The sequence below is a fragment of the Mus pahari genome, chromosome 4 (assembly GCF_900095145.1).
Source record: "Mus pahari chromosome 4, PAHARI_EIJ_v1.1, whole genome shotgun sequence".
Classification (NCBI taxonomy): Eukaryota; Metazoa; Chordata; class Mammalia; order Rodentia; family Muridae; genus Mus; species Mus pahari.
The window spans coordinates 55,772,568-55,787,463 of NC_034593.1; the positions used below are offsets into that span (position 1 = coordinate 55,772,568).

General features: G+C 40.2%; 1 protein-coding gene across 2 annotated transcripts; it reads right to left on the reverse strand.

Moving 5' to 3' along the window:
- Window positions 1-11,455: 11,455 nt before the first annotated feature.
- On the reverse strand, window positions 11,456-14,317 carry Strit1 (small transmembrane regulator of ion transport 1). 2 transcript variants are annotated; one of them, XM_029537201.1, is made up of 3 exons: window positions 14,241-14,317; window positions 11,636-11,731; window positions 11,456-11,543 (listed from the first exon to the last, which is right to left on the reverse strand). In XM_029537201.1, exons 1-2 carry the CDS (start codon window positions 14,251-14,253, stop codon window positions 11,640-11,642), a joined length of 105 nt encoding a protein of 34 aa, XP_029393061.1. In that variant the 5' UTR covers window positions 14,254-14,317; the 3' UTR covers window positions 11,456-11,543; window positions 11,636-11,639. The 2 variants fall into 2 exon arrangements, with proteins under 2 accessions (XP_029393061.1, XP_029393060.1); XM_029537200.1 differs by having other exon boundaries at window positions 11,636-11,734; window positions 14,241-14,315.
- Between the last annotated feature and the right edge of the window lie 579 nt (window positions 14,318-14,896).

Here is a 14,896-nt window from a genome sequence, read left to right on the forward strand (position 1 = left end):
TGTATTGTAAAAAGAGGCCTTGAATCTGTTACCAATTCTCCTGGCCAGTCAGAGTTGTCAATTATCTCTAAGTTTGCCCTGTTGCTTAGGGTCAGATACCCCAAGAAGATTCTTAGAGTAATAGCCATGAATAAATTCCTAGTATTTTAGTGCTTATAATGATCTCCAGAGCATAAGGAAGACTTCAAATAGAGCCAGATAAGGGTATTTCCCTAAAGGCAGAAGGGAAAGTAAGTTCAGAACATTCATAAAAGGTTCGAACATAACTTCCTCTGGATAAGGCAAGAAATGAATCATAATCCAGAAGAATACAACATGCAGAGACCAAAACCTAAAAGTGAGAGGCAGAATGGCAGGGGTCTCAGCATTAGGCTCAACTTTGCTGAAACTGTATCAAACAGCTGTGTTGGCTTCATGGCTTTTGCAAATTTTCCAATGGAAATAGATGAACCAGTTACTATTATCCACTACCCTCTTGGAATCCCCAACCCTTTCCAAGCTCACTCTTCCCTGTAAGTATCTTTCTCCCATTCACATCTTTTTTATTTGTCTTGTGCCTTTTGGAGGTTAGCCAGGACAATCTGTGTGATCGTGAGATTTGAACTGTCCATTGGAGTCTGTGGGACTGAAGACAACGACAGCTCCTATCTCAGAATCCACCTATAACTGATAATTCAACATGGAGGCTTGGGTCTGGAGAACCCATCCCTGATTCATGATTGCTGGTTGACAGGTCCAGTCTTCTAGAGACCAAGAGCAGACAACTGTAACTGCTAAGAAATCATGATTGATTAGCTATGTTATGCTCAGTAGAGAACAATTCATGGCCCATTTATTCCAGTTTTACATTCTTTCTACGGTCTACTCTACAATGCTGCTTGATCCTTTGAAGAGGTGATATTTGTTTAAGGATAAGTGTTCAACCATCACGTAAGAAGCCATAGATCCCTTTATTCATTGTCATTCCTTGCAGAGAAGCTTCCCTGGTTAAGGCTGAGATTAGCATTTGCTGTAGGTATAAACATATGTAGGTAACTTTACATCCTTATAGTTTATGTAAAAAACAGTAGTAAGTTCCCCACCAGGGCCTAAGACATCCTTAGGCCATTGATTTCTGGCTATGTTTACAGTAAAAGTCATGAATTCCTTCCTACAAATCAGAGCTTATATCAAATAGTGTATCATTACTCTCATAACACTTGTACTACTATTATACCAGAGAGCTCATGTTGCCTAATGTAGAGTGCAGAGCTGAGTAAGACAATTGATACATTTTTTAGCACCCTGCATAGCACCTTTCAACACAATGAAAGCTAGACAGCAGGGAGAAAGCCTCCACATTAGTTGCAACTTGATGTCTCTGTCATTTTCAACCAAGGGTTTCACCAAAAAGGTTTTATTAACTAGTTCTGATGGGCATAAAAGAGCCTAGTTTTGTTTTGATTTTGGGAGCCTCTCTGACTGATAGCTAATAAGGCTGTATCTCTCATGTGTCACTGGACTTTTTAATAACATGGCTTTTAGGAGCAACATTATCTAGCCATGCAAAATATCTTCCTCTGTCTTTATCTCTGTGTATCTCTCTCAGTTTCCCTTTACTTTTTTTTCCTTCTCCCTTCTTCCCTCCCTCTCTCCCTCCCTCCATCGCTCCCTCTCTCTTATTCTTTTCTTTCTCTTTTCTTACTTTGCAGTAAGTTTTTTCACATACCACTCATTTAGGGTAGCCATCCATTACCCCCACCCTCAACTCCTCTATGCCTACCACCTCTTCCCTGATTATACTTTCCCCCTGTACTATTTTACCACTCTATTTTCATAGTGAATATGCTCTGCTATCCATTTCCTTTAAGGTATGCCAATGGCACTTTTCTACTTCCCTGGATCCTATAGGTGCTCCAAGTTAAACACACAAATCTAAAGATTTAATGTTAGGACACAAATATGAGAGAGAACACATGCAGTTTGTCTTTCTGGACCTGGTTACCTCATTCAGTGTAAATTATTTCCAGTTCCATCCCTTCATTACCAAATGTTATAGTTTCACTTTTTTTTTTTTTGCAAATTGATAACTTTCCCTTGTTTATTTGTCCCATGTTTTCATTATCCATTCATCAGTTGATAGACATCTAGGTTGATTCCCTCTCATAGTTATTATGAATAGAGCATCAATGAACACAGACAAGCATATATCTGTGTAGTGGGACATTGGAGGAAATGCTTAGAAATTATATAGCTGAATCAAAAGAAACTTTATAATTATTTCTATAGTGACTACATCAGTTTTTAATCCACTGAGAGTGAATAAGTACATCATCTCCAGCATTTATTAACATTTGAGTAAATTCCAAAGGTCTATTTATAGCATGACTATAGCTAGCAACAAGATATTATGTATTTGAAATTACTGAAAGCAAATCTTAAATATTTAAGTATATGGAATAATAGAAATATTCACTGATTTTAATGTATTATTTTTAAGAATTATTCACCCACCCAGATGCTCTGAATTGAACAGGATTACAGGTGAGGCCACATCTGCCCCAACAGCCAGAGTAACTGGGACCCCCAGGATCAAGGGACACAAGAATCCCCTCCCGGCCAGTGGCATGGGTTCCTTCTGGTCTGAACCTGTGCCCTGAGCAGACCTTGGGTGATGGCTCCACACCCAGTCCCACAACACTTAAAGGAAGCCTGACTCCCAGGTACTCTGAAATGCCCAAGACCACAGTTTGAACCTGCTGCCAGAGCAGACCTGAGGCACTGACTCTTCACCCATTCCTACAACACCTGAGGGAGCCCAATGCCCAAGTGTTCTGAAACACCCAGGATCACAGGTGAGGCCACAACATCTGCCCCAACACCCAGAGTAACTGGGACCACCAGGATCCAGGAATACAGGGACCCCTGCCCAACAAGTGGCATGGGTTCCTTCCAGTTTGAACCTGCACCCAGAACAGACCTAGGGCACTGACACTTCACCCACTCCTACAACAACACCCTAAAGAAGCCTGACCCTCAAGTGCTCTGAAACACCCAGTATCACAGGATCACAGGTGCTCTGACACACCCAGAATCACAGAGGAAGCTAGACTCCCAGGAGATTAGACACACCCAGGAGCACTGGAGCTCTGACACACTCGAGATCACAGTTGAGGCCACAACATATTTCCCAAGACCCAGCATAACTGGAACCTCCACAGGAACCAGGGAAACACAAACCCCTGCCCAACCAGAGGCATGGGTTCCTTCCAGCTTGCACCTATGCTCAAAGCAAACCCAGGGATCTGACACCCATCCCACATCTGCAATACCTAGAGAAAACTTGACTCCCAGGAACCCTGACACAACAGGATCTCAGGAGTTTGGTCACACCAGGCTTTCGGGATCCCAGAGGCAGCTTGACTCCTAGGAGTTATGACACACCCAGGATCTCAGGATCCCAGGATCCCAGAATCACAGGATAACAGAGACAGCTGGACTCTGTGGAGTTCTGACACAACCAGGATCACAGGAAGGACAGGCTCCAGTCAGAGACAGTGAGGGCAGGTAGCAGTAGAGATAACCAGATGGTGAGAGACAAGCCCAAGATCATAAGCAACAGAAATCAAGGCTAATTGGCATCATCAGAACCCAGTTCTCCCACCACAGCAAATCCTAGATGACACATCACACCAGAAAAGCAAGATTTAGATTTAAAATCACAACTTGTGATGATGATAGAGGACTTTAAGAAGGACATAAATAACTCCCTTAAAGAATTATGGGAGAACAGAGGTAAACAGCTAGAAACCCTTAAAGAGGAAACACAAAAATCTCTTAAAGATTTACAGGAAAACACAACCAAACAAGTGAAGGAAATGAACAAAAATATTCAGAATTTAAAAATGGAACTAGAAAAAAATAAAGAAATCACAAAGGGAGACAACTCTGGAGATAGAAAACCTAGAAAAGAGATGAAGAGTCATATATGCAAGTATCGCCAACAGAATACAGGAGATAGAAGAGAGACTCTTGGGTACAGAACCATAGTAAACACTGGCACAACAGTCAAAGAAAATGCCAAATGCAAGAAGGTCCTAACCTAAAATATCCAGGAAATCCAGACACATGATATTGGAACAGAGATAGGCAGGTAGATAAATAAAATAGAATTGAAGACCCAAAAATGAACCCACACACCTATGATCATTTGGTCTTTGACAAAGGAGGTGAAACCATCCAGTGGAAAAAAGACAGCATTTTCAACAAATGGTGCTGGTTCAACTTGCGGTTGGCATGTAGAAGAATGCAAATTAATCCATCCCTTTTTTTTATCATCTCAAATATTTATTATAAATCAATGCATTCTTCAAACTTTATATGACCCAGCACAAGGGAAGGCCTGGGCCAAATAGTGGGAGTGGGTGGGCAGGGGAGTAGGGGCACGGGGGTATAGGGAACTTTGGGGACAGCATTTGAAATGTAAATAAAGAAAATGATAATTTTTAAAAAATGAGTTAAAAAATAAATCGATGCATTCTTATCTCCTTAAATAAAGCTCAAGTCCAAGTGGATCAAGGACCTCCACATAAAACTAGATACACTGAATCTAATAGAAGAGAAAGTGGGGAAAATCCTGGAACACAGGCACAGGGGAAATTTTCCTGAACACACCACCAATGGCTTATGCTCTAAGATCAACAATCAACAAATGGGACCTCATAAAACTGAAATGCTTCTATAAGGCAAAGGACATTGTCAATAGGACCAAATGGCCACCCACAGGTTGGGAAAAGATCTTTACCAATCCTACATCCGATAGAGGTATAATATCTAACATATACAAAGAATTCAAGAAGTTAGACTCCAGAGAACCAAATAACCCTATTAAAAATGGGGTACAGAGCTAAATAAATAATTCTCAACTGAGGAAAACAGAATGGCCAAGAAGCACCTAAAGAAATGTTCAACATACTTAGTCATCAGGGAAATGCAAATCAAAATAACACTGAGATTCTACCTCATACCAGTAAGAATGGTAAGATAAAAAACTCAGGTGACAGCAGATGCTGACAAGGATGTGAAGAAAGTGGAACACTCCTCCATGGTTGGTGGGATTGCAAGCTGGTACAACCACTCTGGAAATCAGTCTGGAGGTTCCTCAGAAAACTGGACATAGTACCACTTGAGACCCCAGCTATACCACTCCTGCGCATATACTCCAAAGATACTCCAACATACAACAAGGACAAATGCTCCACTATGTTCATAGCAGCCTTTTTTATAATAGCCAGAAGATGGAAACAACCCAGATGTCCCTTAACAGAGGAATGGATACAGAAAATATGGTACATTTCCACAATGGAGTACTACTTAGTTATAAAAACAGTGACTTCATGGAATTCGCAGGCAAACAGATAGAACGTGAAAATATCATCCTAAGTGAGGTAACTCTCAGTCACAAAATTAAACACACGGTATGTACTCACTGATAAGTGGATGTTAGCCCAGAGGCTCAGAATACCCAAGATATAATTCATAGACCATAAGAAGCTCAAGAAGAAGGAAGACCAAACCGTGATGATTCACTCATTCTTAGAAGGGGGAACAAATTACTCATGGGAGAAAATACAGAGACAAAGTGTAGAGCAGAGACTGAAGGAAAGGCCATTCATAGACTGCCTCACATCGGGATCCATTCCATACACAGACACCAAACCCAGACACTATTGCAGATGCCAAGAAGTGCTTGCTGACAGGATCCTGATATATCTGTCTCCCGGGAGGCTCTGCCACAGCCTGACAAATACAGAAGTGAATGCTCTCAGCCAACCATTGGACTGAGTACAGGGTCCCCAATAGAGGAGTTAGAGAAAGGACTAAAGGAGCTGGAGGGCTTTGTAACCCTATAGGAAGAACAACAATATCAACCAACCAGACTCCCCCCACCCACAGAGCTCCCAGGGACTAAACCACCAACCAGAGTACACATCAAGGGACCCATGACTCCAGCCGCATATGTAGCAGAGGATGGCCTTGTCGGTCATCAGTGGGAGGAGAGGCCCTTGGTCCTGAGAAGGCTCAATGCTCCAGAGCAGGGGAATTTGAGTGGATGCGGGAGCACCCTCATAGAAGCAGGGGGAGGGGGAGGGAATAGGGGGTTTTGGTGGGGCGGACCAGGATAGGGAATAACATTTAAAATGTAAATAAATAAAATATCCAATAAAATAAAATAAAATAAAATAAAACAAAACAAAATAAAAGGATTATTCACCCAATAAGTAGATATAATTTTTTCCAATAAAGTGACTTGTTAGAGTCTGGAGAAATGGCTCAGCAGTTAATATCATGTTCTGCTCCTGTGAAGGATCCAAATTTGATACCCAGAATCCATATTGAATGCAGGACCATGAGAGGTAACCTAGTTTCTGGTTGAGCTAAGTTTAAAACCCCGGTGATCCAGCAGGTGACCGTAGCCAGCAAGGAAAAGTAGGCATTTTGCTGTGCTCCTAGATACCAGGTTCCTGACACTAGGCTGCAGCTCTCCACTCCATAGGTCTGTGCCCATCAGATGACTCAAGTCCCTCCACAGGTAGGACATGACCAGAGATCACATAGCCTCAAGACAGATCTCCATTTTAATGAGGCACCTAAAGGTCTGAAGGGCTTAGCTAATTAAGCTCTCCTTCCCAGACACTCCTCCCTGCAAACGGTATTTAACCTCAAGCCCACCCTGAGAATGTTGGGTATGGTTTTATTCATCACAACTCTCTGCCATGACAATAAATGTCTTAAAACCATGGACCGTCTCTTCTCATTGGGACCTGCCGTGAGGACCAGGCCTTCCTCCCATCTTCTCTGTGCCAGCAGCCTGGACTCCACCAAGTCAAGCTGCCTGCTGAACAAGCCAAGCACTCTCTCATCCCCATTCGAGCCAGCTGGAGCTCTCTTCCCTTTTTCCTTTGACCCCAGGCTAGAGCCAGCCTGCTCTCAGCTCTTCCGTAGCATCCGGCGTGTTGGGGGTGTCCAAGAGTCCGAGAACCTGTGGTCTCTGGCCTCCATGCATGCCCGGGGACTCTGGCAGGTCAGTAGGGACCTCAGACTGCGCTTCATATAGCCCGATGCAAGCAGTCAAAACTCCCCGAGTCCCACCTCACCAAGAAGCCCAAGCATCAAGCAGAGACAGGACCTCACTTTTAACCCACAATTGAAGGGCTCACAACTGCCTAGAACTCCAGTTCCCAGGAAACTGACATTGGCAGGGACCCAGACTCACATGGAGACACCCATACACAGACACATACACACATTTATAATTTAAAATATTAATAATAAAAATATTTAAATAATATTTTAATTTATTATTTTATGTGTCTGGTTCGTTTTTCTTGCATATATATCTGGGTATCACATGCTTAACTGGTGCCTGCAGAGGCCAGAAGAATCTATAGACTGTCCTGGAACTAGAGTTACATTTTGAACTTTCATAGATTTTTTTTTTTCTTTAAAGCCTGTACACACAGGAGCTGGAGATGTAGCTCAGTTGGTAGAGAGCTTAACTGGCCTGGGATGGATTTGAAATACTGCATAACTCAGGCATTGTGATGGACACCTTAATCCTGGCACCAAGAATGGAAGAAAATTGATTAGAAGTTCAAGGACAAAGTAAGTTTAAAGCCAACCTGGATTATGTGACTCTGTCTCAAAAATGTAAAAGCTTGGTGACATAAAAATAAAAGTTCAAGAAAATGGAGAACTATCATTTTAATTAACTGAATAGATTGCTAAGAAAACCAGTGTCATCTTGAAGCCCTGGCATGCCTAAATATGCACTAGACAAGTCAAACTGATGCAAGTCACAGTGACCTGGTAAATGTTTAACACACTCCTAGCACAAACAGGGTCTGGTACAAGGCAGTTGTCTCCTGATGTACATACACCATAGTGACATTTTGACTCAAAATGAGATACCAACTAACTTAACAGGGAGCAATCAACTTTCCCAAGGCCACAAGAGGTAGCCCCAGCAAACCTTAGGTCAAGCCATTCAAGAAAATACTTGAGTCTAATTTGGCATGGATTTTTCTGTATACATTTTTTAAGTATGACTTTCAGTGGGATATTATTTGGATAACATATTGAAGTATTTAATCAAGTTGGAAAGACAAAAAATCAGAAAGCAAAAGTGGTCTCTAAAGTTTTGATAAGAAAAAGTGGCGTCTGTGGAAAAGGTGATTGAACACAGGAGAGTTTTGAAGCCATGAGAAAGAAGCCAGGCTTGCTCCCAGCAGTGGCTCTGACCCAGGCCAATAGCTTCCTAGTAGCTAAAAAGTTTTAGAAACTCAGTTCTCAGAGCCCCACCCAGTTCTCCGGCAACGGAAACTCTGAGATTATGATCCTACGCTCCGTATGTTAAAGTCTCCCTGGGACCATGGACAACCATTTCTTTCTTTCTTTTATATTTTTTTGGGGGGGAGGGGGAAGATGGGGAGGGTTGTTGGGTTCTCTCTCTTTCTCTCTCTCTCTCTCTCTCTCTCTCTCTCTCTCTCTCTCTCTCTCTCTCCTTATTTACACTTCAAATGTTTACCCCTTTCCAGGTCTCCCCTTTGGAAACTCCCTATCCCATCCCCCCTCCCCTTGCCTCTATGAGGGTGCTCCCCCACCCTCCCACTCCCATCCTCCCACCCTGGCATTCCCCTATTCTGGGGCATCGAACACCCTCAGGCCCAAGGGTCTCTCCTCCCACTGATGTCCAACAAAACCATCCTCTGCTACCTATGTGGCCAGTGCCATGGGTCGTTCCACGTATATTCTTTGATTAGTGCTCCAGTCCCCGGGAGGTCTGAGGGGTAGGGGTAGAGGTCTGGCCAGTTGATACTGTTGCTCCCTCTGGAGCTGCAAACTCCCTCAGCTCCTTTAGTCCCTTCTCCAACTCCTCCATCGGGGAACTCCGAGCTTGGTCCAGTGCTTGGCTTCTAGAGCTTCTAAATCGAGTTTTCAAATATTATTAGCCTGTTCACGCATCTTTGGAGCATTTTTTTTTTTAATGTTCAATTCTGGCCCAGTTATACAATGGCCTAGCCAGAATCTTTGGGAGATGATTTCAGGAATACAGCTACGTTTGGCTTTATGTTATTCTATTCTAATTTATTTGTATAAACTGTAGTTCATAAGAGTAACATGAAGAGGAAAAAAGGAAACAAGCACAAAAATGTCTTAAAGTACAAAAGATTAGGTTAAACTGTAAATAAATCTTCAAGAACTTATCATGTGGCTTCAACACATGTTAATATTTTTCCTGGCTTACAAACTCCATTTTATTCTTCAGTGAATCTTCTGTGAGAATAAATTCAGGTAACCTCTATCACTACCCCTGGAGGTAGTTCATATTAATCTCCACTGGCATTCCTGGGGCCAGCTGCTATTAGAGTGAACACATTTACTAACAATTACCTAATGTCTTTATAACAGAAATAGAAAATGTGCTTGTAAAATTGGTCCATCCCCAGCATTCACCTGACAGCTTTTCATTCTGGAATTATTTCTTATTCCCCCCCCCCTTTTCTCTTCCTTTCTTTATTTGAGGGGTAGTGGTAATCTGAGCTCTCTTACATCATATCCATCCTCAGTCCTTTCCTGGTCCCATCCTCCCTCCAGCTGCTGCTTCCTCCACTCAATTGCCCTTTTCTACTTTCATGTCTTTTCTTTATTTTTTTTTAAAGTTTCTATGTATTTTGATGTTAAAAAAAAAAAAAAAAAACAAAACTATCAGCTCATGTGGAATATGTAACAAACCAGACCCCCAGTTTAAACATGAGCAAGTCTCCACAGGTTAAAAATGCTGAGCTCTATCTGGTAGGATTGAAGACCATGATTCAGCATAAAGCCTGGCTAGACACAGTATGTGAGACCTACAGACTACAGACTACAAAGAAGTCTTCACTTTCCATCAGTCAGATACAACTCACAAGTTGTATCTGACTTTGTTACTAGTTTTCAACAAAATACATTGGAGAACAGTATAATTTTGCTTTTGTTTCTTGGTCAGGAATTTCTTCATCCGAAAAGTCTTGTGAGAAGATATGTGAGAAGCCTAGTCAGTATTGTGGTGCACCACAGCAGAAGAAAGAAAGATTTTTAATGACTTGGAGGCCATAGAAACTATTGAGAGGGTCAGTTCTCTCCTTCCAGGGGAGTCCCAGGGATCAAACAGGTCATCAGGCTTGCTAGCAAGTGTGTTTATCTGCTGAGACATTTTACTGGTCCTGTGTCTTTTATTTTTAAATCCATATTGAGATTCCACACATGAGACAAAAACACGTGACCTTTGTCTTCTTAATTTGGCTTATGTCAGTTACATGATCTCCAGTTCTATCCATTTCCTTCCAAATGACATAAGTATGATCTCCTCCTATGGCTGAATAATGCTGCTGCCGCTGCTGGTAGGGCGTGTGTGTGTACGTGACTTGGACTCATAAGAGCTTACTAAGACTGAACTGACAATCAGGAAGCCTGCATGGATCTTTTGTATATATGTTATAGTTGTGTAGCTTGCTGGTTTTGTGGAACTCCTAGCAGAGGGAGTGGGGGCTGCTTCTGAGAATTTTGCCTGCTTTTATAACTCTTGTCCATCTACTAGGTTGCGTTGTCCAGACTTAATAAGAGGAGAGGTGTCTAATCTCATTGAAATGTCATATGCTGTTTGGTTGATATTTCTGGAAGGGGAATGGATGGGAAGGGAATAGGGAATGGAGGGAGGGGGATGGAAGAATAGAGTGAAAACTGTTGCCCAGATGTACTATATAAGAGGGTAAATAAATAAATAAATAAATAGATTCATAAGAAAAATAAAAGCAGTCCAAAATAAAACATAAAAGAGTTACCTTGGTCATGGTGTCTCTTTCTTCACATCAGTAGAACACTAAGACAATTTTCAAATTGATATGTTACTATGTTACTTTTAGTTTGTGTTCAATTTGAGAGGTAATTGATTTTTCTTTTTCAGTTATAAAATATTCATATTATCCTAAAAATGAAAGACCATAATACAAGGGACATACAAAATTATTTAGCTTCCACTGTCTGGCTGTGTGATAAATGTTTAATTGCATGCATATTGGTTAACTCTTCCTTTTTATAACTGGCATCTTAAATGTTCTATTATTACTAATTTATTTTACCTGTGTGTATTCTGTTTGCATATATGTCTTTGCATCACTTGCTTGCCTGGTGTTCAAGGATGCTGGAAGAATGTGTTGGATTGCTTGAAAGTAGAGTAACAGACATTGTGAGCTGCCACATGGGTACTGGGAATTGAACCCAGGTCCTCTATAAAGCACCCAGTGCTCTAAACTGCTGACCTATCTCTTCAGTTTATATGATTTTCTTCGATATTTTTTATCTGTAATTTCAAGCAAATTATTAATGTATTCTCATGTAAAAAAATTTTCTAGTTTCCAAAGGATAGGAAATACTACAGCTATTTAATACAAGACACCTTTAATAATGAGTTATATTCCTGTTTTTTTATTCTTCTAAATGGTGTCAGATTGAAGTCTTCTTCCCTAAATGACAAAGCATTTCATTAGTAAAACAGTGGAAGATCAATTCAAGAACAATTATGTTGTAAACAAACATCCATTATTAAAACACTTACTTTTCTAGAAGAAGACAAGGTAAATAACTATGATGCAGCCTACAATCCATCCAACCAGGAGAAGAATGGGAACCATGAGGTGTGGTGATGTTGACTCTGCTTAGAAGCAATGAAAACAGATTCACTAGATCCTTTTGACATTGAACAAAGCAAAATAATGAATGATCTCTGGTGTAGCTAAGGGTAAAGCATGCAATGACTGGACTCATACATAAGTGTTTTTGTCTTATTTTCTTCAGAAGGCAGCCTGCAAATGAATTATAAGCCCTGGCTATTTGAAACAGATATTTGGGTTCAAACCAGGGTCACCCTTTTATGTTCCATGACCTTGTGCAATTTTGAACTTGAAGCTTCCGGCTGGGTGGTGGAACTTGTAGTTTCTCTGTCTTGGTTGCTTCCACAGTCAAATGATACAGTGTGTGCAAAGCTTTGTAAACTTGAACCACTGTGCCTATGTTTAGTGTATACAGAACATACTCATGAGTTTGTTCAGAGATGGGCCTAGCAGCTGTTTACATAGCAACAATCCAATATAACTACTGTGAGGTAGTTCCTACTGAACTGAATAACTTATAACATACAAGATTAGATTGTTTTGGAAATTATTCGTGAACTCAATAACAGACTTTAATCTTGAACTTCACAGGAAAAGGAAAACATCATTCCTTACATAATCACCATTAAAATAAGTATTTCTTTAAAGTTAATTATTATCACCACCAGCACTTAGCTTGTCTGTATGGACAAGAAAAATCCAACACACATGAAAGACACTTGTGTAATGCTTCTTGCACCTCCTGCTTGTATCTAGCCTATAAATTTGTATTCATGGGTTACTATAATACAGTAAACATGCATGCATATACCCCACCCAAAAGATTGAAAAGCATCACAGAAAGACATCTTATAGAATTAATGTCTCCATGTTACAGACTAAGACTTACTCTTACTTGAAGAGCACAATGAGTTCATATGCTATTAGCTAAGAAAGAGAATGGGTGTTCTTAGCAAGAGCAGTCCCATTACAATTTCCATCACTTCAAATGTGAAGGGTTGTTAATGCTATTAAAATAAAGTCACCTGGAGATGTGGTACTTCTAAAATTAGAAGATACTTTCATAATAGCCAACTTTCTGAAGTTTAAATGAATTTTAATAGATTCAAGGTTTTTCATAAAACGTTGAAGTCTCTCTTATCTGAAAAAATGGGCTTCCCTTGCTTCTCTGACTTGTGGCCTTGAATGAGGCACAATCCACTGTAGGGAGAAACCTTCCCCTCCTTACCTGCCGTATGCTGTTGCTTTAAGGGTAAAGCAAACATTATGAGACATACTTTAGTCTCATTTGGGAGAAAGAATTTTTTTGTGAATTAAGATACCATTAGAGTGAAAGTACATGACAGTATTCTTTTTAATTATTCATGTAAGTGATACAGTACTTCTGTCAATTTCAAAGAACTTGAAAATGCATAAACATTCCAATTAAGTATAAATGTTTAATGCATGTGTATTTTAATAAAATTTTATAACACATGTTTTAATAAAATTTGCATGTCATTGAGCTCTAAAAGTAAATATTCCTTTATTTGCTATGCCTTTTAAAACATTGTAACAGTCTGTGCATTTTAACCAAGTACAACTGCTTTGGTCATCTTTTTAGCACCAATATTTTTTTTCTACCATAAATTAAAGCATCACTTGGAAATGGTAATACATGAAACCCAATGTACTTCCCAGGTTGCTTCCATCAATGGTACAAATATCAACAAAATTTCTCTTTAAATGCAAGAGCTTTTTCAAAATGCTTTACTGTTTGTCCAACTCCAAGCTTACCAAACTGGCTACCACTGGAATTACTCTTAGGGTCACTCCATTGTGGAGTAACACAATGAAGGTCCAAGTCCTGGAGCCACCACTCCCTAGTGACTATGGACACATACTAACCCATACTAACCCTCACAATCTCCATTTTCTTAGCTAGAAAACAGGGATGGTAATATATGTATGTCTTGCAAGCTTGTTGTCAGGATTGAAAGCTAAGCTGTCCATGTACATATTTTAAAACTGATTCTCAGACAAAGATATATTCAGTCTGTCGATTTTGTCATATTGGAATCAGTTATTTTATATAAGCATACAAATATGAATTAAGGTTTAAGAATTAGAAAAATTAATTCAGATATGAGCATATCAGAGATGATTAAGCTCGGTATTCTCATTTGACAGTCATAATATAGACTCGGAGCAGGATGGCCGATTGAAGAGGCTCTCTCACTGCTCCGAACAGCACTCAGCTGTTCTTGTTTCTGGCCCACCAACTCCCAAGATCTCAGAGCTAGTTCAATACTGAGGAATAATAGTTTACAATCCACTTTTCCAAAAATTATTATGTTTCACTGATCATTTCAAAATTATTTATCATTTCAAAATTATTACAGACATGGTCCCAAACTGCATATTTAATGCTTTTTGCAGCCACACCAGAATATGTAGCTAATAGTTCTTTAACAGAGATCGTATATTTCTCATGGTCAAAATGCTAAAAATGTAAAATAGACTAATCTGAAAACTGCTTTTGCCAAGAACCCCCTATACCTTTCCACTCACCTTTCTCAGCCATTTCTATTGTTGGGTGACTTAGTCAGGGCCACAAGTCTTTCTTCCTTATTGTTATCCTGCGCCTCTTTGAACTTTAAATAGAGAGATATCTGAAGAGTGTGGCAGCTGCTGCTCTCCTGCTGCCAATTGTCTACAGGGTGACAGGAGACTTTGGAAAGCACAACCCCTCTTTCTCCCATTTAACCTTTATTGTGGAGAAACAAGAGACTATGTATGTATATGACCTAAGCAAGTGAGAAAGCTGAGCTTTCCCAATGCACAGATTTTTATTGGCATAACGTTTCCTACAAGAACAGAATGTTCAATGAAAAGGATATGCAAATTAAAAATGAAATAGATAGTGCTATTAAGAGGGAGGGTGAAATATCAGTTAGACTCTGCAGTTGGAGAGATGGGTTCAAATTACAATATTGCAGCTTCTGTAATGAAGTCCAAGCTCCTTAGCCAGGGTACCCACTTGATTTCAATAGCAATAACAATATTTACCCTAGTGGCTATTCTTGGTTGTCACACAAGCACATGAAGAAGTTGCCCAAATGCCTATGGTTTCTACTCTTGTTATAATGTTGTCTGCTACCAAGTATATACCTGTAGACTCATGAAGTATTCCTTATTTTTGATTGACTAAGAAGGAAAGACTAGGG